At 40.5% G+C, this 26,724-nt stretch overlaps 1 protein-coding gene across 2 annotated transcripts in view; it reads right to left on the bottom strand.

Annotated features, from left to right (window-relative positions):
- The window catches only part of LOC137340033 (G protein-coupled receptor kinase 5-like), a 223,412-nt gene that overhangs the window by 68,011 nt on the left and 128,677 nt on the right, over positions 1-26,724 (bottom strand). For both annotated transcript variants that reach the window (XM_068002238.1, XM_068002239.1), the window contains one exon: positions 19,815-19,892. In XM_068002238.1, coding sequence (XP_067858339.1) covers positions 19,815-19,892 — 78 coding nt within the window. The remainder of the gene's footprint in view (positions 1-19,814; positions 19,893-26,724) is intronic.

The raw sequence follows: 26,724 nt of genomic DNA, 5'->3' as shown, positions 1-26,724 counted from the left end.
CAGAAATTGCTCGGAGTGGTGAACCAACAGTGCTCGCCGCTCCATAGATTTATACTAGCCCTAATTTATACAATACTTACCGCAGTCTTTGCTGCGGGCACTTCCTCTAATAGGAAGCAGAGAAGAGCCCAGCGTTAGTTCCAGTCAAGCTAGGACCCATGGGAGAAATGAGAGGATCGCTCTCTCCCCTCGATCAATCAGATTGCAGTATTTTAGACAAGCTGCAAACATTTTCTGCAAATTTGGAACGTGAAATCCAGGAAGTGAAAGGTACAACACTAAAATCATTTGTAAAAACAGTTATAGACAGCGAAAAAAGAGAGGTTAAGAAATAATCGAACTAAACAAGAGAGACAGAAAGGAAAAGTTTAAAAAAAATTTTTTTAATGACCAAGAACTATTAAAATAAGGAGTAATGAGACTCCACATTTTTAAAAGTAATTTTTTTTTAGTTGTTTGGCAGTCATTAAGACTTATTAAAACTTAGTTTAGACCTGGTAGTTTTAAGCGTACCTGTTTTGTGGTGCTATTAGTTACTTACCAGCTGGGCAGATGAGCTAGTTGGCGCTGGTTCAATGATTTCATTGATTGCAGCCGGCAAAATCCCTTTAATTCAAAACTGTCATATCAGTGGCGAACCAGGAGGAGCAAGTTCCGGATTTCCGCGTTATACTGCGCATGTGTGAATGCCGGAACTTGCTCCTCGATTTTGCCACTAACAACGGTGAGCGCTGTTGAGCTCACCGTTCTTTTCTAAGCAATTTCTGGGCCATTAATTTGATTAAACCAGGCCTTTTACTAAAACAGTTTAGACTTTTTTCAATCTACTGGACAACAATCACATTTTCTCAAGTGCTTGACCCATTCTGTAATGCTGCGATGGACAGTGGCTCTTTGAAGTTTATCAGATCTTTTTATTTGACACTCTGCCAGTCAATGACTAATTTAGAAAATTTACAAGTAGAAATAAATGGTACTTTCCCTACAGTTATTAGGTTAAGCTGACATGTTGGCATTCTGTGAAACTGTGAATGCAGTCCAGAAACAAGATCATATCAAATGTTCTTTAGTAACTCTGACAGAAGTTTAAATGATTAAATTACTTGAAGAAATTTAAGCAGCATGACTAAAAATAGCTAATTTCTGGATTAATGCAGGAGCCATTTGCACAACTTGCATTGCACCTTTAATATAGCAAACCAACCCAAGGTGTTTCATAGTTCAGGTTCAGGATTGAGCAGGAGGAGGCTGAAACTATTGTTGAAGGGGTAAGTTTTAAGGAGGCCTTTGAAGGTGCAAAGGGACGTGACAAGGCAGTTTGGTTTGTGGAGAAACTGCCAGATTATGGGGCAAGATTGCTGAAGGCTCTGCCATGATAGTAGAGTGGAGTGGAGTGGGGAGGTGGGGCTTTGTGTGGGAACAACATACAGTAGACAATGGGAGAGTTGAGGGTGCAAGCAGAGATGTAGAGCTGGAGAAGATTGCAGAGGTAGGGAAAAGTGAGGCTGTGAATAAGAACAAGGACTTTGTGGACCAGAATGAGGAATCCTACCCTTGACCTCTTTGTCCTCTCCAATTGCCACCCCATCTTTGACACCTCTCCCCCCCCTCTCTTCAAAGTTGTGGAATGTGTTATAGCCACCCAAATACACATCCATCTCTTCATGACCCATTGTTCAAATCACTTCTGATTGGCTTCTATTCTACCCACAACACGGAGACAATTCTGGTCAAAGTCAGCAGTGTGACCAGGATGTCTTATACCTGCTCATCCTCCTTGACCTCTATGTGGTATTTGACATAGTTGACCATTCTTCTCCACTGCCTTTCCTATGTGATCTGCCTCCATGGCACTGCCATGGATGGTGTGGTCAACAAGATTGAATTCTGCAGGAAGATCAAAGAGGATGAGGGTATGCAACACACCCCAGGAACAAAGAATGTCATTGGTGACTTTGACCAGAACAGTCCTTTTCTTCCAGTATAGTGATGACCACATTGATGTCATTTCATGCTTTCACTCTGATTTTGAGAATTTTATTAACTATGCTTCCAAATACCACCCATCCCTTAACTTTATATGGGCCATCTGATTCCTCTCTTCGTACGTTTCTCCCACCAACTCAGGCAGTGGGCTATCCACAGACATCAATTACAGACTCCCACAACTACCTAGATTATTATTCTTCTCATCCTGTTTCCTGTAAAGACTGCATCCCTTTCTCTCAGTTGCTCCATCATATCTGTTCTGATGACTTTGGTTTCTGCATCAGAACTTCTGAAATGTCCTCCTTTTTTCTGAAATGAAGCTTTCTTGTGACTGGACCCTCGACTTTGCCCATAGCATTCCTCATACCTCTGCTCTCTCCTCCCCCTCCTCTCATGATGATGACAGCTTCCCTCTAGTCCTGACCTTCCAATCTCATATTTGCCAGATCATGCTCCGTTATCTTCAGCACGATCCCATCAACAAGAAAATTTTCCCCTTCTCACCCCTTTGGGACTTCCAGAGGGCCCAATACCTCTAGGATACTCTTGTTCATTCTTCCATCACCCCAATTTCCAACTGTCCTTCTAGCACTTTTCTGTTCAATACTGCAGGCCCAAGGGTATTGGTGTTAACATTTACTACTGAATAATATTGCCAAGTCGCAAGTAAATTCAATTTTTGGGAGCAGCCCTTTGTTTTGTTCTTTAATAATTGAAAAATTCCACCTTCATTGCTACAGAAATTAGTTACCATGGCAGTAGCAAGCTATTATGCAAACATGGCCTGTGAATACAGACATACACTGAAAGGTAAATAGTGTTTTATTCAGCACTTTCAGATTTCAATAGGCTATCCTGCAAACATACTTAGTTGATAGAGTGAAGGTAGCAGAACTGTACAGTATGGATTTGGAACTTACGGTCACATTACAAACATATCTTATGTGAGCCTCATCAAGCACTAAGGTCATCCATTAGATAACGTGACACCGTGCAGCCCTCCGCTTTTCGGATAATCGAATATTCCTTTGGTAGGGATTGCAATAACAACAACAGGGAGCATAGTGTATTAAAATACATCTAAACACTGTCCCATTCAGACTGCAATCTCTACCGTACACACTGAAGTTTGGAAAGAGGTCCAGGGCCTTTGTGCTACCAAGTCTGCAAATTGGCTTCACATGTGGTTGATTACAACTGTTGGTAACTGACAGTTGGTTTTGCATATGGATTGTGAATTTACATAGAGTTACATAGGGGGTAATTTTAACCCTAGGGTGTTTTTTTTTGGGGGGGGGGGGAAAGAGATGAGGGTAAGGGGTTAAAAATAAAATAAAATGGTCAACCCATCCCCAACCTGCCCACTGCCATTTTAATGGAGGCAGGCGACCAACTTCTCAGAAGGGTCGGTCACTAAAATATTTTAAAGAGGCTGCGTGCCTCCAATTTAACTTAACTTTTAGTTTTAACGCCTGCAGGCCGGGTTTCGCTGGTCTCGAGAAACCCGGCAGCTGAAGGGAGGTGTGAAGGGCTGGATATATCAGGTAAGTGCCTTTACAGCATTGCTTGTGGGCCAGGAGGAGTAGGAGTGCTTCCCCCAGCCCACCAAGCTTACTTTCCCACAATGGGCCGATCGCCCCCTCCTCCCCACCCCACCCCCTCCCCCCATCCCATCCCATCCCCTCCCCCCTCCCCCTACCCCACCCCCCTCATCCAATCCCCACCCACCCTCCCCCTCCCCTATCCCATCCCCTCCCCCCTACCCCACCCCACCCCCTCCCCTCCTCCCTATCAGACTTAACTCTGCTCTGCTCCCCGGCTGCCTTCTTGCCCGGCAGCCAGCCAGACTGTCAATCTGGCTGTGGCCGGGAAACCTGTTGCAAAAATTTAAAACAGGTCCTGCCGTTAAATTCGGCAAGACCTGCAGGAAACCTGTAATTCCGGGACTCCCGGCCGCAAATCTTATGTCCCATATGAGCCTCCTCCCACCCCTCGTCATCTAACCCTATCAGCATATCCTTCTATTCCTTTCATCCTAATGTGCTTATCTAGCTTCCCCTTAAATGCATCTATGCTATTGACCTCAACTATTCCCTGTGGTCGGGAGTTCCACATTCTTATCACTCTTTGCGTAAAGAAGTTTCTCCTGAATTCCCTATTGGATTTATTACGTTATGATGCACAAACATGCATTCCTTTGGGCCAACCTGCCATATCTCATTTGGCACAGCAGCAATTAACAGCTCCAACATGTTAGTTGGCTGTGACATTTTCATTGTGTTGAATAGTGAATGAGGCAACATCCATCCCTGGATGATCTGTGGTGCAGATAAGAATTGCCATACGTGATAACTGTGGGTTGCAACCTCCCACAGACAATACTCAGAATCAAGCATGCTTGAAGAACTTTGGACTAAAATACTCAAGGAGAGAAACATTATTTTTTGGCAACTGTGTGCTGCTGCACACCTGCTGAAAATGTCACCGACAGCTGCCCGTTGTATACTGATACAATAAAAAATTTACTATTCTCTATCATGAGGATCAACTGGGGAACAAAACAAAAGGCAGTTGCCTCTGGTATCCTGCAGTACAACAGAGACCACGATCATCCTATGCACTCCTTCACAATTACTAATGCTTAATGCAGGTGGTACTCTTTCTTCCCCCAATTGATAAGGTAATTTCTGCTTCTCTTTTGGCATGTCTGATTACAATATGGTCTGCATCTAAGCAGCCTTTTATTGGTAAGCTTGAAATGAACACCAGGTGCCAGTAACAAGGCAATTTGGAGCTGTCTCAAGCAGGAAATTGCTGCCTCTTACTGGCACAACATCTACCAGCCAAAAGATCCAGATTTAATTTGGTTTCAGATCAAGATGATCAAATATTTTACTGCAGAACACTACTTCCCATTAAAGCATCTAAGCTTTGGCTTACAGTTCTGTTTAATAAGAGCCAAAATATGTAAATGATCAAGCAACTAAAAAAATAGGAAAATCTATCTCCAGGCAAAGTTCCAGTTCAAAAACTACCTACCATTATTTTGCCAGAGGTGCAAGCTCAAGATCAATTTCAAACTACAATATTATCAGGCAGCCTCCAGGGATTGGTGGTAGTTAGTTAAAACTGTTTCCAACAGCAGGTCTAACCCCACTATCAACCCTGTTGAGAAGACTAGAATTACTCGTTACAGCTCTGTGGAAAAGGTTGGAGATGTTGAACAGACCTGTCTGGTCCCAAAAGTTACAAGTTAAAATCAGACACGCTGCAGTTATAGATTTCAACCCCATATCTTCTCCATCACAAAGGCTGCTGACTTTCACTTGTAACATTCACTCACCTCTGCCCCTACCTCAGCTTATGAGTGAATGAAACCCTCATTCATGCCATTGTCACCTTCAGATTCTATTGCTCTCAATGTTCTCCTGGCTGGTTTCCCATCTTCCACCCTCCATAAACTTCAGCTCATTTCCTGTCCCCTCACCCATCACTTCCAGACTTGCTGACCTATACCAGCTCCCAGTACTCTAACGCCTCAAATTTAAAATTCTCATCCTTGTGTTTAAATCCCTCCATGGTCTTGCACCTCCATACCTCCATAAGCTACTCCAGCTGGAAACCACCCTCCCATAACTCCATTCCCGACACTGGGCTTGTGCATTCCCACCTTCGCCCCACCACTGGCAGCCGTGCCTTCAGCCACCGATGTCCACCTCAATGGAATTCTTAAACCCTCCACCCCCTCTCTCCCCTTAAAACCCAACTCTTTGACCAAGCTTTTGTTCGCCCCTCTTAATCTTTTCTTTGGCTTCGGATTGTTTTATTTTACATCATGCCTCTGAAGTGCCTTGGGATGTTTTTCTACATGGAAGGTGCTATATAAAAGCAAGTTCTTTGTTAGAAACTTTATCCTAGTAACTCTACTGGCAGACTGCATAGGAATTCAAGTTTTGGAAACAAAAACGAGCAATTAGTAACTCTTCACTCAGACTCATTTCAATGTCCTAATCAGCCAGTACCATCCTATTCAAGTGAAAAGCAGCAATTATTGATCCTACGTGCAACAAAGGAGCCAAATTAAACTTTGACAATGACATACCTGCGACCCTACTACTGATTGCATCAAAGTGTACAGAAACCAGACTAAGTGAGACAATGTTGCACACACTCAATCACAACCAGCTATCTAGTTGCCAATTTGGTTAAAATATCAAATTCAGTCAAAAAAATGCACATATTCTCGTGATGCTCATCAGGAAATCTGAACAATGTTTCCAAGTTATTCAAAAGGTTATATATAATACCCTACCTAGTCTTATTGTAAAATTGGATTCTTGTGGATTACTTGGTGCGCTGTTGAATTGGATAGACTGATTCTTCAGGGGAGGCAAACATTGGATTATGGGCAATGAATGTCATATTACTGCAACACCTATACAGGGACTTAGGGAAACATACTCAACTCCATTCTGTTTCTTCAGGTTATCCAATGGTTTGGCAGGATGTCATAGTCTACCAAGTGGTTAAATCCCCAGCTAAGAGACAAATAGTGACCAAATCATTATGGGAAAACAAGAATAGAATTGGCCAGTGGGCAGAAAATTTCATCTCCAGCTTTGAGATGGCAAAGTCAATAACAGTTGTCAAGAACCGTGACTGTACTAATGTCCATTCCTCTTCTATAATAGCATAAGATTTTTTTTTAGGATAAGGAAAAGGCAACAGATTCATTTTTGAGAAAGGTATCAAGTGCTCTTCATTGCAAACATGTAGCTCCTAATCAATCCAAGCTGCAGTGAAGCAAAGAAGTAGCAAAAATGGTTGAAAAAGCTGGTAGAAGAATTCCCAAAAAAGTGCAGCTTTTCTCATCTGCCGGAAATAGTCAGTACTTTACAAAGCCTAATCTGTCTAATGATAGAATACTTGGAACATCTGCTTGCCAAATTTCAAGAGAAAATTCATCTCCTGATCCTGTACTCTGCACAGTTGAAATGCCAGTAGGCTGGATGAAGATGGCTTACTCAGTGCCAGAACCTATACTTCACAACATTATGAAGCTCCGGCTGGGGTGTCATTGCTTTGCAAGATCATGACCAGAGCAGCAGTACAATGAGCACTGATTGAATTCAGTTTTAAATTCAGGCCATAAGAGCCCCTGCAGTCGCACCTTAACCCACTTATCAATTGAAAAAAAAGCATGCACACAATAATAGTAGTGATGCTTCGCACACCACTTCTCTTTGTACTCAAAAATTCAAATAGAGTTGATCATCATCTGTTAAGTCAGAGCTACTGTAGCATGCAGAGCACGACAAACCATGGGAAGGCAGTATTCCTTGTCCACGGAGACAAGAGCATAAGTTTTACATCAACCAACAGGGTCAGTTTAACAAGACATCGTTAGACTTGCCTCTCATAGCACCCCATTATGCAATTTGGCAGTATCCTTTTGGAATACAAATTACAGCATTTGATCATTTAATTAGAAGTATGCTAATATTCCTATCAGTCAAAATTTGGAAATCACCATTTCTTCTTCGGTACATTAAATTTTATAAAGCATTGTTTCAGTTTGAGGCAACTATGGAATTTTATTAAATTTGAAAGTGGAAAAACACGGAAACATTATTTACTGTGAAAATAAACTTACTTATGAGATCAAATGAAAACATTACTTCGAGTGACACTAATAGTTATGACTTTACACATTCCAAAATATAAAGGAAATATTTGCCACTCTACACAATCCAGCTGTTCTCTATGATAGAGCTAATGTATCTCTGTATTGCAACAGAAAACTTTAACGGATGTTTATTTTTATTCTTGAAGGAATGACACTCCACAGAGACCTCTTAAAATAATGAGAAAGGGGCCTGATTTACAAGATAAGGATCAGATCATTACTTTTTCCATCTTAACCTTTCCTTTAAATCTTGCATTTTTTATTGGACATATGCACATGCTCTTAAAAATAACACATGCCACACTGTTCATAGTTGTTTCTGATAGCTTGCTGCATCATAAGATTGAATTCATTTTATTGTTTTATTGCGTCATCCTGCGTCTGGCCACTTACTTCTAAATTTGCTTTAATGGTTCTCCATTTTTTTGTAACCTGCTAACCATTTCTTTCTATTTTATCCTTAAGTCTGTAACCACTTTTTCAAACAAACACCTCATGTATATGTAGCAGAATATTAAATCCCCAAACCAACTAGATTCAAGGTATGGGAAGATATGACAGAAAATAAAGCAAGCAATTGTACACTATTTCTAGTGGGGGGGGGGGGGGGGGTTGGGGGAAGAGAAATCGGAGAGGGGGACATCGGAGAGGGAGACATCAGACAACGGAGCAGGGTGGAAAGGTAGGTTTATTTTGTTTTTTTAAACTTTGTGCAATAGTTTTTTTTATTTCATTTATTTTTGCCTGATCTGGCCCTTCACGCCTCGGAATCCGAAGCTGTGGGAAAGCCGTCCAAGTAAGTTTAAAATCATTTTAACTATCTACTAAGTCAGAGATAAAGTACCGTAAGTACCTTAATGAGGTAATTTGGTTCTTTAACTATCATCCTGCCGGTTTTAATTGCCAGTGGGACTTCAGCATTCGCGAGGCGCGCGTGTGCAAACGGACGCATATGTGGGGAACCCGGAATTCGGCAGATTGGAGCTGGCTTCCTCACCCGCTTGGAATTTCCCCGATTTTCGAATGAGGAGATGAGGAGAAATTTTTTCTCTCAGAGGGTCATGAGTCTGTGGAACTCCCTTCCCCAGAGAGCGGTGGAAGCAGGGTCATTGAATATTTTTAAGGCTGAGTTGGATAGATTCCTGATTAACAAGGGAGTCAAAGGTTATAATAGGTAGACAGGAAAGTAGGGTTGAGGTCACAATCAGATCAACCATGATTTTATCAAATGGTAGAGCAGGCTCGAGGGGCCGAATGGCCTACTCCTGCTCTTAATTCGTATGTTCGTATGCATCATGCTAAGCTAACTGATTAAAAAAATGAGTACTGTAGTATGTGTAGATTAAAGACCAAATATCGCAACAGGCCTGAAATCAGAGAAGATTTGCAAAGGCTGTATATGTGACATTCTGCTATATTAATCGAGAAGACAAATATACTATCATTTTCCTGTCATACAACTTCTAAATACGCGATACAATCAGCATCTCTCAAAATTGCAGTAGCAGTCACTAAAAAGTGGCTAGATTATTTTACAGCAACTTTTTTTTCCAAGGTGTTTTGACTGGAACATTTCTCTGAGGAACACTCTCTCATATTGGAGTTAAATGGTGTTATAGTCAATTTACTAGCTGTCAAATAAAGTGATAACCGCGTTTTACTGCACCATGAAATGGTACATTCCATACTATTTTATGTGCCTATCCAAATATGCAGCAGCAAACCTCTACTAAAATATTGATTAACATAAATGTGTAAACATTCAGATTCCCTATGTTGGTGGATGTGGCACTGTTCCTGTTTCTTACAGGTGACATACCATCATCTTATTAGCCAAAAATTCTAGTTTGTAAATATTCACAGGGGTCCAATTAGGATATCACATAAATCATGTAAAAAAAAATGAATCCAACTAAAAGTCCACATTGCATATAAATAAATTAAACTCCAATTAACTGAAGGGTGCCCTCAATTTTTTAAATTCAGGCAACTGCCTCAATGGATGACCATGTTGGTACTCTCATTCAATTGCAGGCATTTTTTTGTTTGACAGCATTGAATGAGGGGAGGAAGAACAAAGGGGGAAAAATTCCACTTCTGTGCTTCTCGCAAGCACCAGGAACACAGAAGTGGATACAGCATAGGCTATGGGCCCTGACAACATCCCGGCTGTAATGCTGAAAAGCTGTGCTGCAGAACTAGCCGCGCCTCTAGCCAAGCTGCTCCAGTACAGCTACAACACTGGCATCTACCCGACAATGTGGAAAATTGCCCAGGTGTGTCCTGTCCACAAAAAGCAGGACAAATCCAATCTGGCCAATTACTGTCCCATCAGTCCACTCTCAATCATCAGCAAAGTGATGGAAGGTGTCGTTAACAGTGCCATCAAGAGGCACTTACTCACCAATAACCTGCTCACCGGTGCACAGTTTGGGTTCCGCCAGGACCACTCAGCTCCAGACCTCATTACAGCTTTGGTCCAAAAATGGACAAAAGAGCTGAATTCCAGAGGTGAGGTGAGAGTGACTGCCCTTGACATCAAGGCAGCATTTGACCGAGTGTGGCACCAAGGAGCCCTAGTAAAATTGAAGTCAACGGGAATCAGGGGGAGTCAGACCTAGCACAAAGGAAGATGGTAGTGGTTGTTGGAGGCCAATCATCTCAGCCCCAGGACATTGCTGCAGGAGTTCCTCAGGGCAGTGTCTTAGGCTCAACCATCTTCAGCTGCTTCATCAATGACCTTCCATCCATCATAAGGTCAGAAATGGGGATGTTCACTGATGATTGCACAGTGCTCAGTTCCATTCGCAACCCCTCAGATAATGAAGCAGCCCTGCCCGCAACAGCAAGACCTGGACAACATCCAGGCTTGGGCTGATAAATGGCAAGTAACATTCGTGCCAGACAAGTGCCAGGCAATGACCATCTCCAACAAGAGAGAGTCTAACCACCTACCCTTGACATTCAACGACATTACCATCGTCGAATCCCCCACCATCAACATCCTGGGGGCCATCATTGACCAGAAACTTAACTGGACAAGCCACATAAATACTGTGGCTACAAGAGCAGGTCAGAGGCTGGGTATTCTGCGGCAAGTGACTCACCTCCTGACTCCCCAAAGCCTTTCCACCATCTACAAGGCACAAGTCAGGAGTGTGATAGAATACTCTCCACTTGCCTGGATGAGTGCAGCTCCAACAACACTCAAGAAGCTCGATACCATCCAGGACAAAGCAGCCCGCTTGATTGGCACCCCATTCACCACCCTAAACATTCACTCCCTTCACCACCGGTGGCTGCAGTGTGTACCATCTACAGGCTGCACTGCAGCAACTCACCAAGGCTTCTTTGATAGCACCTCCCAAACCTGCGACCTCTCCCACCTAGAAGGACAAGGGCAGTAGGCACACGGGAACACCACCAAGTTCCCCTCCAAATCACACACCATCCCGACTTGGAAATATATCGCCATTCCTTCATCGTCGCTGTGTCAAAATCCTGGAACTCCCTACCTAACAGCACTGTGGGAGAACCTTCACCACACGGACTGCAGTGGTTCAAGGAGGCGGTTCACCACCACCTTCTCAAGGGCAATTAGGGATGGGCAATAAATGCTAGTCTTACCAGCGACACCCACATCCCATGAACAAATAAAAAAAACCTCCCAAATAAATTCAATTAATTAATTTAAGGGGCCACACTCTGTTTATATTTCACACTTGATGAAAACAGTATTTAGGCATTCAGCCTACAAAGGTATAAATCAGCACCATCATATTTATAGCACTGCTACAAAAGGGTCTGTAAAACTAATGGTCTATCTTTATTTCAGAGAACATTTTATATCAGTTTTGCCTGAATGGAAACTATGGCAGATAAAAACTAGCATTTGTTAACCTGCCATGCTATCTGTTTTTAACAGTCTGCACAATTATTCATTTTCACTAAACAAGTTAAATTGAGAAGAAAAACACATTGAAATATAAGGTGAAAGCACAGTATGGTCCAAACATACTTACATAGTATGCATAATTTTTAATAAAAATTGATTAGATTGTGATCCCAGAGTATCCAACTAATGAAACAGAAAGAACCACAGTGGAGGGCATTTCAGATAAATACTGGGATACAGAATTTAGACATTCAATAGTATAATGCAGAAATAAATAGCTGCATCCACACACACAAGTATATGTGACATTGAGAACTGCAAGGAAACCAGAAGGTACTAGGAAGACATTTCTATTAGAGCGGCTTCACTTCTATGAAGAAATAAAGATATCAATTACCACTATTTTGACTTTTAGATTGGGACAATTTTCCAAAATAAATTCTTAATTAATGTGAAAAGCCCACCTCTTTTAACTGAAAAGTTAGATTAAAAAGTGTCCTACAAGCAATCATCCAAGAAAAAAAGAGCTTGCCTTTGTATAGCAACTTTATCATGTCTCTCACATACGATGAATTGCTTTAAAATGCAGTCAGTGCTATAATTTAGGCAAATACAGCAACAATTTTTCATACAGCAGCGTCTTACAGACTGCACTAAATGGGCAATCAGTTAATTGATTTAAACTCATCCATCATCTGCCCGCTACGAAAGACAGAGTCAGACCTGGAAATATTTATATGTAAGAAAGTAAAAATGAAGCTTATACAATAATTAGGCCAAACACAGTTGTCTTCATAATGAGCTTTTCAGATTAAGCATATTGCAATTAAACCTCATCCATTTTGCTTAAAAACACAACCACTACATTAAAAAAGTAGGATTTAAAAAAAAGTTTTATGATTATAGAAAAGGTGATACTAATATGATAATCAGGTTGCAAACAAAGTACCATCACCAATTGTGTAAAATCTGTGTTATACTAATGTTGCACTTCTGTTGAGGATGGGGTGAAAAGCTCCTTGTATGGATGCTTAATACATGCATGAAGTGTCATTCAATTTTTAAAATTTATTGCCCTAATATTTTCTTCGGATGAAAAAGAACTAAAAAATATATATTTAGCTACAAGATATTTAGCTCTTTCCAATCATCCGACAATTGACTGCTGGTTCATGTTTCCTCAATAGTTCATTTGCAATCTGTACCAAGAAGATGTGTCACTACTATATACTAGTATTAGAACCAACTTCCATGTTCAGGTAGGATTAGTGTTCAACAATTCACACAGTTCATGACAGTTTGGAAAAGAATATATAAATATCTACTGTCATGTTTAAAGTTCCAGCTTAATAGCTCTAATGATTTCTCATGGTATTTTAATTATCAATATATATTCAGGAATTCATTCATTACTTTATGAAGAATTATTTTACACTCATCTAACCAGCATTAATAATTTGTAATGGCATTAATAACTATGTGTTCCATTATGAAATCTGTTAGTCTCAAGGTTTAGTATTTGCACTTTTATTTCAACCTTTCAATTATTCTCCCCTTTTAGCCTTCTAGCTGAAACTTGCATTTCTATAGTGCTCTGTGTAAAATTTTCATCTTGTGACAAGTAGAGAAATTCCTGACCATTGCATAGTTTTAAAATGGAAGCTGCCTTCCTTTATCAAAATTTCCCTTAACCTTTATTGGTGCTCTGTTCTTTCACTGGCTTCTGCTTCTGGTTCCTGGGTCTCACTCTGTTCCTCTTTTGGGTCCCTACTTCTGTAGATATATCTCTGCACCTCTCTGGACCCTTGGATCATCCTCTGCTGGCTTCTGGTTGACCACCCATTCTCCTTTGTTGGCTCCTGGAACTACAACTTCTCCTCTTTTGGTTGCCAAACTGAACTTTTTGCCCTGCTTATCACTAGTGGTCTTCATTCCACTGCTGATTCCTTGCCTCTTGATTTTGTACTGATTAATTTCTCACCACTCAGTCACAATCCCAAGACACCTCTCTGCTGCAATTAAATCTCTGCGACAGCTTGTGTAATTTAAAGTTTTCCTATGTCCATTTGGATGTGCATTTTGACTGCTACTTCAGACACAAGCCTCCTTCTCCCACTCTTTCTTTTTCAGCCAATCCTGGGCCATGCTCTTCTCTCTCCTCCTCCATTCACCTGACCATGCCCTTTCTCCAGCATCTTACCTTCCTCAATCCTTCTTCCCATATGACACTATTTTCTGCCTACCTTCTCTCTGATGCTGTCCCAGGTTTGAGTTCCTCTTAAAACAAGCCCACAACCTTCCACTTTCCTTAATGTTTCCCTTAGTGTGCCTCAGCATCACTACTGGTTCTCCTCAAGCAGCTCACAAATTCCCAACTCTCTCACCTTTGGCCCTCCATCTGTCATCACTGCTGTCATCTAGCTAAATCACTTCCAATTCTTTGATGCCTTGTTTCAATTGAATCAGTCTTTCCTACCCTTCATTAAAATGCCCCTCACCGCCGTCCCTCCCCCCACCCCCACCGGTGATACAGCCCTACCTCATCAGAGGTATGCAAACCTCAGCATACCTTGTGCACAACTGGCTTAGTCATCAATCACCAGGGTGGCTTAGTCATGAATTGCAGATCTAGTTTGAATTGGTCAAGTGCTACTGTGCCTTATGCTCTTTAGCTAAACTCCCTACTAATTTATGATCATCCTACAGGACAAAAAGAAACCTAGGCTTCTTTTTTCCTCCGTGACCAACTGCCTCATTCAACCAGTCTTCTCTGCCATCCCACCTTCACTTCAGAAACCAAGTGCAAGGAGTCTGGAAAGGGAGAGGGTGTGAATGGAGAAGTGGGAAGAGGAGCCATGTTGTGTTGCTGACTAGTTAGTGTTTATTGTTAAACCTGTATGCTGTAATATAATCATACTTGCAGTTCATTTGGAAGGAGTTGAAGGCTTCATTATTTTGTGCTGTACATAGGTCTTCATAATTGGCACCTGAACAAAAATACTTTAAGGTGGTGAAGATACAGAGCCCAATAATTTTCTACCAGGCAATTGGGTCTGACCAAGCTACTCTGAGAAGCAGCAGCCAGAAAATCATCATTTCATTGCAATCTCGGAGTTGAGAATGAAAGGAGATACATAATCTGTATCTATCTCTATAGAGATGCATCAAGTGAAAAGCGCACAATTTGTATGGAAAACTAATCTAAATGGGAGCACCATTTGACAAAATTGGGTAGCACCCTTGACCAGAGGCTGAATTGGACCAGCCATATTAACACCATGGATATAAGAGCAGGGCAGAGACCAGATGCTCTGCGATAAGTAGCTCATCACTCATCACTTGCCTGGAAGGGTTCACTCAAAAAGCTCAATACCATCCAGAATGGATCACTGTGCTTGATCACTGGTCTCAGTATCCACCCCCTTCGCACTGTGGCTGCAGCATGTACGATCTACAGGAAGCACTTCATCAATTGACTAAGGTTATTTTAACAGGACCTTCCTCCCATGTGAATCCATCACTGGGAAGGAAAAGAGCAGCAATATTGTGGGAACACCAAACCCCTCCAAGTCACAAACCATCCTGGCTTGGACATATATTGCCATTCTTTCATTATTGCTAGGTAAAAATCCAGGGATTCCTTACCTAATACCATTATGGGAGCACCCTTGCCACAAGAATTGGAGTTCAACGAGAAGCCCACCAGTACTTTCTCAGAGCACTAGAGATGGGCAATAAAAGCGACTGTGCCAGCTTCGAGAACACAAATTTTAAAAAAAAATATAAGACTGTGTTTTCTTAGATTCATCTCTGTGTTTAAACTGTTAAAATTCTTCAGAGTGATCGTTTTACACATTTAATATGAGATACAGAATTTTTCCCGGTTTAGATAAAAGATATTTCTGTTGAGTTTATAAAACCTTGTATGGATGCAAAGGATTGGTTAAAAATAATTAAGCCACTGCAGGGTAACATCTGCAAAAATGATGGTTAATCAGGCATTTTACAATTTATGTACACAATGTACTAACTATTGATTCATCTGGTACAAGACAAGTAGAATAAGGTGCTGGGGTTTGGGGCGGGGGGGTGGGTAGAAATACCCCAATGACTATTTTTAATTGTTTGGATTTGAATTTCAACTGTCGTGGTGGGAGTGGATTTAGCACCATTGCAAAAAGCGAGAGCTCACATTTAATTTGTTTTTATTATTTAAACTGTGTAAAAGTCTATCTGTTAGAGATATTTCATCTCTGTTCATTTACTGTAAACCAGATAATCAATATGGCAGGAAGGGTATGATATAACTCATAGCGTTGTACCTGGGAGGGTTTTGGGTCACAACCCTGCATCTAAGGCAGAATATATAATCATGTGACTTCAAGCAATGGAAAGAAAAATTAAATTAATGACCAGGGTTAGGGAGAGCTCAAGCAAGTATCCCAATGGGAAGTACTGCCATTAGACAAGCCCAATTTGATACGATGGACCAAAGATTACAGGCACACCTGACTGTATAAACCTACAATATAAGCCATTAGAAGTGACCGTCGCCACTGTGACAGTCACTGCTCCGTCCGATATAAATGTAGGAAAAGAGAAAAAGCCCACTATATTTAACAATGATGGGAGTATGGTTTCTAAATGAGCAGTAAATCAGATATTAGCATATATGGAAAGGATGTCAAAGAGTGAAACCTGGATAATTTTTCAAATCCTGCATTATATGGAAGGCAAATCTCACAGGTGCTTCAGATGGCCAAAGGAAAATTAGGTATGGGAGTAAATTACTTGTCAAAACAAACATTCATTCTCCCTGGCATGGTGACCCTATCCTACCAAAAATCTTAACTAGGAACAGCCCTTGGGTCACCACATTCTGGAGAGTATTATCCAGAAACCCCTCATCATCTCCAATGCTGTGCAGCGTGGTCAATTGTTCCTTGAGCACAGAGATCCTCAGCTCCAGAGACTTAATTTTCCTAGTTAATGCAAAAGTGATGCCTCTAGATACACTGAAGATCTATGATGGCCCACACATCACACTCCACAAACATCACCAGGGTTCTCTGCACTGCCACCACTCTCTTTGTCTAACTTTAAAATACCTTGAGTGTTACCCTGAACTCCCACTATCACTGAACTTTAGTGAGAATCAAACTCTGCGTACTCAACTTTACACAAGTAGTTATTATAGGAAAAAAAAGCTTTACTTACCAGTGCTTACTCAATAGCTTCAGGCCAATATTCCTTCAGTTATGATCTTTGAATTGGGCAACACTTCCTCCCTTAGTCTTTCACCAAAAATAAAAAGCAGGTAGCTTTTATTTTTAATTGGTGGGTGGATGAGAGAAAATAATCCAGTAACAGAATGTTGGGGATTTAGTGAAGAAAAAATAGGGCACTTTCCCGCTCTCAGCTTCTGCTCAGTGACTCATTATTCAAATTCTTCAAACGAGCTGCTGAGTGTTAGGGAAAAGTCCCAGCATATCATCCACTATTAATGCCTGCCAAACTGACTTGGCAACATTCCAAGGTATATTAGCATCTTCATTTAGGGTGGGCAGCTGAAATAGTTTGGCTATGGTGTATCAAACTTTACAACCTGCACCTGCCCACATTGCAATAGCAACTCTTTAGGAATGTTTTTCCCAAAGGGGAAAAAGTTAATTATAACCAGGGAAGCTACTAACTGGGCACTGGGGTATTAGAAAAAAACAATGCTATGACTCCATCAATGAGCCTACTGGTTGAGCATAAGATAAATGTCATTAGTTACACAAAGTCTCCTCATCTACGAGGTTTCAAAACCACTAAAAGTAGCTGCAACAGTGTTAGTGGTCAATATAGTGTCTATACTCCACAGGAGTATCTGGACATGGACTTTGTGGGACCTCTTCCCTGATAGTTACTACTCGCTGGTATATGCTGACGACTTCTTCAAATCAATGGAGAGATTCCCACTACGTAACAACACCCAAGGCAACTGTCGAGAAGTTGGCACAGGAAATGTTTCAATATTTCGGGGCTCCGACTTGCCTAGTATGTGACAAGTACATTGTTCAAAGAAAGAGCAGAAGCATTGAAAATTAAACAACCTATGACTTTGCCTTTTCATCCTCAGTTGAACTAAACAGAAAGTGAACTGAACAAATCATAACTGCTATAAAGGGCTATGCAGGCCAGGAATGCAACAAATAGGACTAACATATGGCTTCTCTGGCTTTTGCTGACAGAACTATACCTCATGCCAGCATATACTGGCATTTATCCTATTTGGAAGGGATTTGGTAACCCGACTTGACCTTTTTGCAAATCCTGGATCATCCAATGGAGAATCAGTTGGTTCCTATAAAGTCTGCCTGAAGCTGGTATTGGAAGACACAACAGCTAATAAAAAAAAACACTTAATTGTGGCTCATACAACAATTGTGGCAAAAGATATATGACAGAAGAAGACTGCTACTTTGCTTCAATGTCAGTGACGTGGTGAAAGGTTGATGGCAGTGCAAGGTACCATGGTTAAACTAGTCCTTATCTACAAGCTCCATACAGGGTACTTGGAAAATTATTGGACACAAATTATAGACTCCTAAGGCTGCCAGAAGGCATGGTGATTGATGTCTTCTGTGTGTGATATGCTTCCATACCAAACATGGGAAAATGTTCATGGAAAGCTAGACAAGGAGGTTCCAGAAAATCCTGAGGTGACTCCAGACAGGGAATAGTTCTCATCAATGTGATATCTTCCTTCTACTATTTTGGTTAACAGGGATTGTGCCTGTGTATCTAGGTGAGGTGGAAACTTTGGCAGATGAGCCTGATTCAGAATGGGACAAGTGTGTCTACTCTAAACCTATGGTAGATGTCGCAGAGTCTGGATCACCCAATAAAAATTTAATTAACTTTAAAGTTGAGTAGACTGATAAAGCCACGTGGCCTGAGGAGAGTTCTAATGATTGACATGGTTCATTCTTGCATCCCTCTATCCCCCAAAACAGGAAGTGGTGCTTGCTGCTGTAGTTCAGTTACTATACCAGTTGAGATCTCAGCTAACCTCTAGAGTTGCTCAAGGGGAGAGCTAGTAGATGACAAACACATTCCTTTCAAAAAGGTCAAATATTTATTGGATAAATCCTTACGCATAGATCAGATGTGTTGAGTGATGGGCGCCAATGCAACAATCCCGTGGAGCTGGGTTGAGGGAAGGTGAAGTTAGAGAAAGGGAGATAAAGAAGATAGAGGTGGGTGGGGAAGGTGAGAGGGAGAGAGATAGAGAGAGAGGAGAGAAAAAGGAAAGGACATATTTATTATGTATACACACAGATGGTGCAGGTTTCTGATCATAAGTGATTGAGTACTTATTGAAACCACCTTTTCACTGAACACAGGACAGTATTGGGAGAAAGCTTGAACAGTAAAACACTCCTCATATACTGGAAGATGTCTTATAGTGCTTTATATTGAGAAGGAGCAGGAGGGGAAAAGAGAGAGGGTTAGATGGTGGACCAAATGCACAAAGATTCCCCGGAGACTTAAAGGCATTGTCTTATTTGTTGCAAAATTCATCCCAATTAAAATATGCAGTACATTTTAAATAGATATTTATAATATCTCCAGATTTTCTTCGAATGAACATAAATCAGATGCTGTTTTGATTTTTTGTAGTCAGTTTCAGAAGTGTTTAGTTCTTTCATATTATACACATCTCTCATTGGTTTCTTAAAATAAATATGCAGTACTGATGATTTACATTACACATAAACCAACAATTATTTTCTAGACATCTGTAGAGGGTAATGAATTTCAAAAGTTGATTTTTAGAACTGCTTACTTTTTTCTCCTGTACATGAAAGAGCTTGTGTTGAGAATATACGCAGTTCCAGATTCTCTGGATATTGTTACATAAGGTGTTTTTAAGAGCACTGGCAGACACATGTTAAAGGCTTCCCCATAGTGCTGGAAAAGTCTGTGGATAAGTTTTTCACCTTCGGGCTGCTTCAATACACACCGTCATGTAGATCCAACCAAAGTATATTTAAAATATTATGGGATTTATGTTCAAGTGTTGTGTGGCATGTTGATAGGGTTAGAGAATTATGATATATGCAAGGACTGGGACTTGGTCTCACCATCTTCTAACTAAGAGCTCAGATCAGCCTCATTTTCCAGACTTTATGTACTTTATTTTCTCACCACAGAACTAGCAATGAGCAGCTGTTAATCTTAATGCTGAGTCCTTACCTCTGGCGTGAGGTATTTACAGATCATTTCTTGTCCTTTGTCTCCGCGTTTTTCATCTGGCATAACTTCATACTCTGCCTGGGAACAAATAATAAGAGACGATAAACCATGTAGATATTTTGGACAGAAAGTGAATTCAGAAATGAGCATAAAATGTCCCATTACCAAGACTAAATTTTTAAACTGTGGACCATTGAATATTCCCAAGGCCTTCATTTTTGCAGCATTTCAAAAGTACTATTAGATACATGTTAAAATTACATTAAGCACAGAAATTACAATAATCATAACAGAGGAAATTCCTAATAGAGAATGAAACAACAAGACCTGAGTTAATATGCTCTGTTCAGAAGAACATTAAGGGTGATTCCAGGACTTTGTCTCTTTGTTATGAGACAGGGTCACACAACAGAACATCTGTTTATTGGAGAAGAGACTAAACAGAGACTGTTCCAATTTATTAATATGTAAAAATTGGAACATGTATAAGGTTATTTAACTCAGGCCATGAGTACAGGTCTAAAAAAGCATGACTTTAAAATAAAGACTTGACAAAACTGGAGATTAGAAAGAGTTCCCTATATTTCCCCATAGTACTGAATATGCCAAATAGACACTCAGCTGAAGTGGTTACTTCTGTGTTGATTAACACCTTTGGAAAGGGAAGTACTGAATGAATATCTGGTTAGAAAAGGCATTGAGGGTTGTAAAGTACCGATAGAGAAAAATTAAATTTTATATGGAACATGATGGCTGCTGTGATCATTAAATATTAATACCAAGACAACTGGTCAAGGATGAATAATGTTGGATGTAAGGTTTGTTACATACTCTGGAATTTCACATTTGATGTTTCACCACATTAAATCATTGGATAGAGCCATGATAGAGTATATTTGAAAATGCTCTGTGGAAGGATGAACTTTTCTGGTTATCTGGCTCAATTTGTTTTCCTTAAACTGAAAGATGATGTTGTCTGGCTTGACTACAATCAACTATTTTGTAGTTCTATGTAAGCAGTCTAGAGAGTTGCAACATAAACATTTGTGAAGCCTTACTTTCAGTTATCATCTACCCTATGAGGTGATAGAATTCTACATTATTCAAAATATCAAGTTCTGATCTGAAAGGGTTTCAAATCAGCCAAATATATTTTTTTTATTGAAGTGACAGATATATTTTAACTGGCATTACTGTAACTTTGCAAAAACTCATCCATTTGGATCAATACAACTGCTACAAGTGTGGATTGTAGGGTTGACCAAGAAAAAGCTATTGCACACGGATTCTATAAGAAAATAATATTGAAGTTTAGTAACAATTACCCATACAGCCGTAAACAAATAAAATTGGACATGAAGTCTCTACCTTAGTGATTTTGACAGAGATATCATAATAACCTGATTCAGTGCTGGTAAATCATGCTGTAGCATGTGAGGGTGGGATTAAATGAGCAATGGCCTACCTACAAGGTGCCACCACATCCTCACTCGTATGTATTTTGACATCTGTGATATGTGTATGTAATCATAATTTCCTCCCACCCTACCTACAAAATGCCAAGAGATATTGCTGGGTCAAGACATGTTAGCAATCTTGTTAATAGGATAGTCATCAATAACTTGAAGTGCAGAAAACATCCTGTAGGAGTTTTTCTGTAATCATCTTTACTGTTGACTACTTTATCGCAGGTTTAGAATTTAGCTTGTGTTCTAACGCATACATGAGCTTAAAGGGCACTTTCCATGATAGGGCCTACAGTTTAGGCTGGGCACTTCAAAGTATTGAGTTGAGGGAACAGGAGCAACTTTAGGATTGCTAAATATTCGTATATAGGGTTCAACTGTATTAAGTAACATCTTTCTGGGTGTAGTTCAAACACTTAGATTTTCGACTTTGCCACAATTTAATCCAAAGCCCTGAATTGAATTTTGAATGCTGCATCAATCCTAACATCAGAACATAAGAACATAAGAAATAGGAGCAGGAGTAGGCCAATCGGCCCCTCGAGCCTGCTCCGCCATTCAATAAGATCATGGCTGATCTGATCCCAACCACAAATCTAAAGAACACAAGAAGTAGGAGCAGGACCCGGCCACTCAGCCCCTGGGCCCTCTCCGCCACCCACAGGGCATTGACCGATCCGAACTCAGCTTCATGTCCAATTTCCTGCCCGCTCCCCATAACCCCTAATTCCTTTTACTTCTAGAAAACTGTCTATTTCTGTTTTAAATTTATCTAATGATGTAGCTTCCACAGCTTCCTGGGGCAGCAAATTCCACAGACCTACCACCCTCTGAGTGAAGAAGTTTCTCCTCATCTCAGTTTTGAAAGAGCAGCCCCTTATTCTAAGATTATGCCCCCTAGTTCTAGTTTCACCCATCTTTGGGAACATCCTTACTGCATCCACCCGATCAAGCTCCTTCACAATCTTATATGTTTCAATAAGATCGCCTCTCATTCTTCTGAACTCCAATGAGTAGAGTCCCAATCTACTCAACCTCTCCTCATATGTCCACCCCCTCATCCCCGGGATTAACCGAGTGAACCTTCTTTGTACTGCCTCGAGAGCAAGTATGTCTTTTCTTAAGTGTGGACACCAAAACTGTATGCAGTATTCCAGGTGCGGTCTCACCACTACCTTATATAACTGCAGCAATACCTCCCTGTTTTTATATTCTATCCCCCTAGCAATAAAAGCCAACATTCCGTTGGCTTTCTTGATCACCTGCTGCACCTGCATACCAACTTTTTGATTTTCTTGCACTAGGACCCCCAGATCCCTTTGTACTGCAGTACTTTCCAGTCTCTCGCCATTAAGAAAATAACTTGCTCTCTGATTTTTCCTGCCAAAGTGCATAACCTCACATTTTCCAATATTATATTGCATCTGCCAAATCTCCGCCCACTCACCCAGCCTGTCTATATCCCCTTGCAGGTTTTTTATGTCCTCCTCACTCTCTGCTTTCCCTCCCATCTTTGTATCATCTGCAAATTTTGATATGTTGCACTCGGTCCCCTTCTCCAAATCGTTAATATAGATTGTAAAGAGTTGGGGACCCAGCACCGACTATTGGTTGAGGGTATGGTATGACTAATGCTTCATTAGCCAAACCAATAAAACTTTTCTCTAATATTCTTCAGTTTGCAATCTCTCTCGTATTAGCCAAGTTTGAAAGTTTAATGTTAGAACAGCCAAATGGGAGTGTTCTTGGTCAAACAACTCATTCAGAGGGGCACAATACACAACATTATTCAAGCTTTTCTGGTCTTCCAGCAGGATATGAACCAAGAATCTCCTTGAATAAACTATGACTAAAGCTGCTGAGCATATTACTTGACTAAAGTTTTGTAATCTAAGTGTAGCTCTATCAAGAAGTTAGATAAATCATAAGTAAGGGTCAATGGTGAATGCCTAGTTAATGGGTTAAAACAAAAATGGAGTAAAAGTAGATAATGGAGTTGTTCAAGTCATCAAGCTGCTTTCTTTCCAAATCCTGATTAATTTAGAGTCATACGGACTACATTCTTTAATGTTCTAAACCAACTGCACAGAACTTGATTAGTGTTTCCAAAGCTTGTGGTCTAGCTGCAAATAATAAAATGAAAGTTTAACACCAATAGCAGATTGCAGCTAAAACTTAAGTTAGTGTCATGCTTCTATACTAATTATTTTTCTGCGTGATTACATTTATCTTAGACAAAATACTTTGAAGTTTTTGAACAATAATTACTTTCTTTCAATCAGTAACTTTGCTCACATGTGTATGGCAGAAAGAGCCAAATCCAGCCTGATAACTACCAATAAATTAAATCAATGTGAATTTATGAAATAATGAAAAACAGAATAAACTAGTGTCTGTTTACTCATCCCTTCATCTAAAAAACAGCAGCCTCAATTTGTTTCCAAGCACTTCTAAAATCTACTACATGAAAGTGCAGTTGTAATGACAGGTTTGGCTGCTTGTTAAGAACATTAAATTACAACATACTGAAAAAAATGTCTATTATGCAAATCATTTTTACTCAATTTTGTAAAAAATCAAGGGAGGTTGTAAAAGAGATACGTATGCGCTTGTATTATATAGGCTATATAGCTAAATTGCAACCTTAATGATGCTACAAAGTGATGCTAAAGTTGCAGTATAAATCTGATGTTGGGATCCAATCTGATTAGAGAAGCGACATGGGAGTCTCTGGAGGAGGTCACCTAAACACTTGAATTTGACACCACATGGAGTATAACTCCAGTGCAGCGCCAAACCTCGTTTACAAGTGCTCATAGGATCGTTTGGCTCTCCTGGACACTTTTTAAAACTTATCTAATGTTTAAATGTTTGGAACATGCCTACACTCTTATCCATGTTCTCTAAATATTTAAATTTTAACCACCAGCAGAGGGGCTTTGAACATGCATGTTGATGATAACAGGTACAGAGCTTTCTCCTGGACTGGAGAATTGCAGCTCTAGGCAGGTAGAATAAGCAATGTGCTGCTTGGTTGGAACAGATACTGCAGACAACAGTCTCAAACTGGTGGCTCCAGTATAAGTAGAGCTTTCATGAATTCAGGACACTCAATGCAGAATTTGTTCACAATCAAGAGAGCAAAAACACGAATAACAGAGCCACAAGCAAGATGTGCAGGGTCCACAAAACGGTAAAGCAATTTATTTATTATTTAGCATATTCCGACTCGACATATAATTCCAGCCATCTTAGGGCATTGTCATCATCAGCACGGAACACGCATAGGCCACCAGATAAGTTAACGGGCATGATTCAAAGAAATGGGGTATGGTTTGTATTTGTCCGCAAGGACGGTGAAGATTTGAGGCGCACTGTCCCTATCTAGTTCAAAAGCGATTAAGAGGCACCTAATTACGATGTGGCCATTTGAATGCTGTAGCATTGGAGATTATATGGTGATTTATAGGAGCATCTGCTGTCCACTCTTCACACCAGAGAATTGGTAAGGAAAAGTCAAAGGAATCAGGAAAGGTTAGCTCAAAGGGTGTCTCAAAGAGAGCTGCACTATTGGTGGATAGAACAAATCAGAGTGAACTGGCAACATGATTTTGTCACAAAGTTTATTCACCGGTTTTACTAATGCATCTGAATGACAAAGATGTGGAGGAGCTATGCTACAGAGGAGTAAAGCATTAATGGATACTTGGGAGTAGATAATAAGGCTGCAATCTAATACCCCATTCATGCTGCACTGTTGGAACCCAAATGGCTCAAAAATCATCCAAAATCTAATTCCAGAATGCAACAAAATCAACTAGATTCACTCCCAACTGACCAAGAACACAAACAATTACAATCTGATTTGGCCAATAGAATCTCACAGCACAGGAGGCTGCCATTCAGCCCATTGTGCCTGTGTCGGCTCTTTGAAAGAGCTGTCCAATTAGTCCCACCATCCCCCCTTTCTTTCCCCATAGTCCTGCAATTTTTTCTTTTCAGTATATCCAGGGAATTCATCTTACAATGCTCAGTGAGCTTATTTAAGATATGGGTATGAATATGTTATCAGGAGAAAAAAAATCACAGTCCTGTTACTACCTATACGTCACCCTGTTATATAGCTCTAAATGCCATCTCCAGACACACAGTTTGAGCATTCTGGTGGGTGTAATTCCACAGTGTGAGTGGACACTACATGAAAACTACACGCATCCACGCTACTGATATCGAATTGACAGCACAGATGATGCATACAACATCTATCATGATGTGGTGCAATCCATTCTACAGCAATCTACTGTAGGTTTATACAATTGCCCTAAAGCATGAACAATCTTTTCATAAAATCTGGTTATTACAAGAGACAATTGACAGCACATGCCATATCCACTATATTGTGGCAAATGTAATGTTGCCAAAAATAGGATTTACCATTACAGTCCTTATTAAAATGTGTGCTTAACACTATTCGAAATTTACTACAATCTTGCAGATAACTCCCTACACAAATGCACAGGACGTCATTAAGGATGTCTTACTCACATTTTGAACTTTTTTTTAAAATGGAGGTGAAATTCAATTTCAGCGGGTGCACAATGGGCAATAGTAGGTCGGCCGCCCAATTTCCCTTTCCATTGGCCTACTGCCCATTTTGCGCCTGTGCCAAAGTTTAATTTCACCCCCTCCATATCTAGTGTAGAAATTCCTGAATAAGAAGAGTTATAATTTGATCCATGTAGGACTCAGGATTCCACCAATGATGTCGTCCTTCAAAACTCAATTTCTCTACCATGGGGGTAACTTTTAACTGCGGTGTGAGCCAGTAACTGGAGGTATCGGCTTGGCCACCCGTTATACACCCTTCCCGATTCTCCTTTACATTGTCAATTGGATGGGGTGTGTAGTGGGTGGCTGACGCACTACTGCCAGTTTTCGGCCCATGCCGAAGTTGAAATTTATCCCCCATCATCACAACTTTCAATTTCAGCAGGGGTGGGGGGGGGGGGGGTGCAGGGAAGTGGTGATGGAAATGAGCGATGGAAAGGAAAATCAGACTGTGTGTACACCAGGCTGCCGATTCGATATCGTCTGCTTTATGCCCCCAGTGAAGTTGAAAGTTCCACCCTCTATTTCCATTGGCACCTGGAGTTTAAACTAGACTTACTTTAACAATGCTCTGCTACATTTAAACTGATGTGGACTGTAAAGGATAGCAGGGCAGTCACCGCATCTTGCCTGAGACATTCAAGGAAAGTCAAAGGCCTGTTCGGATGCAAGGCCAGGCAGTTAATTATTGTGCAAAAAAATATATTAGATGCATATGTAAATTTGGACCGACTGAACATTTATTTGGCTCAAACTTGCTGAACCTGATACTTCCACATTTACCTAAAATTTAGCAAACACGTTAATTTCTGAAAAGTGGACTTTTTCTTGATTTG

Source organism: Heptranchias perlo, chromosome 21 (genome assembly GCF_035084215.1).
Source record: "Heptranchias perlo isolate sHepPer1 chromosome 21, sHepPer1.hap1, whole genome shotgun sequence".
Classification (NCBI taxonomy): Eukaryota; Metazoa; Chordata; class Chondrichthyes; order Hexanchiformes; family Hexanchidae; genus Heptranchias; species Heptranchias perlo.
The sequence above is the reverse complement of the archived record's forward strand: the minus strand, read 5'-3'. Positions and strand labels throughout refer to the sequence as shown.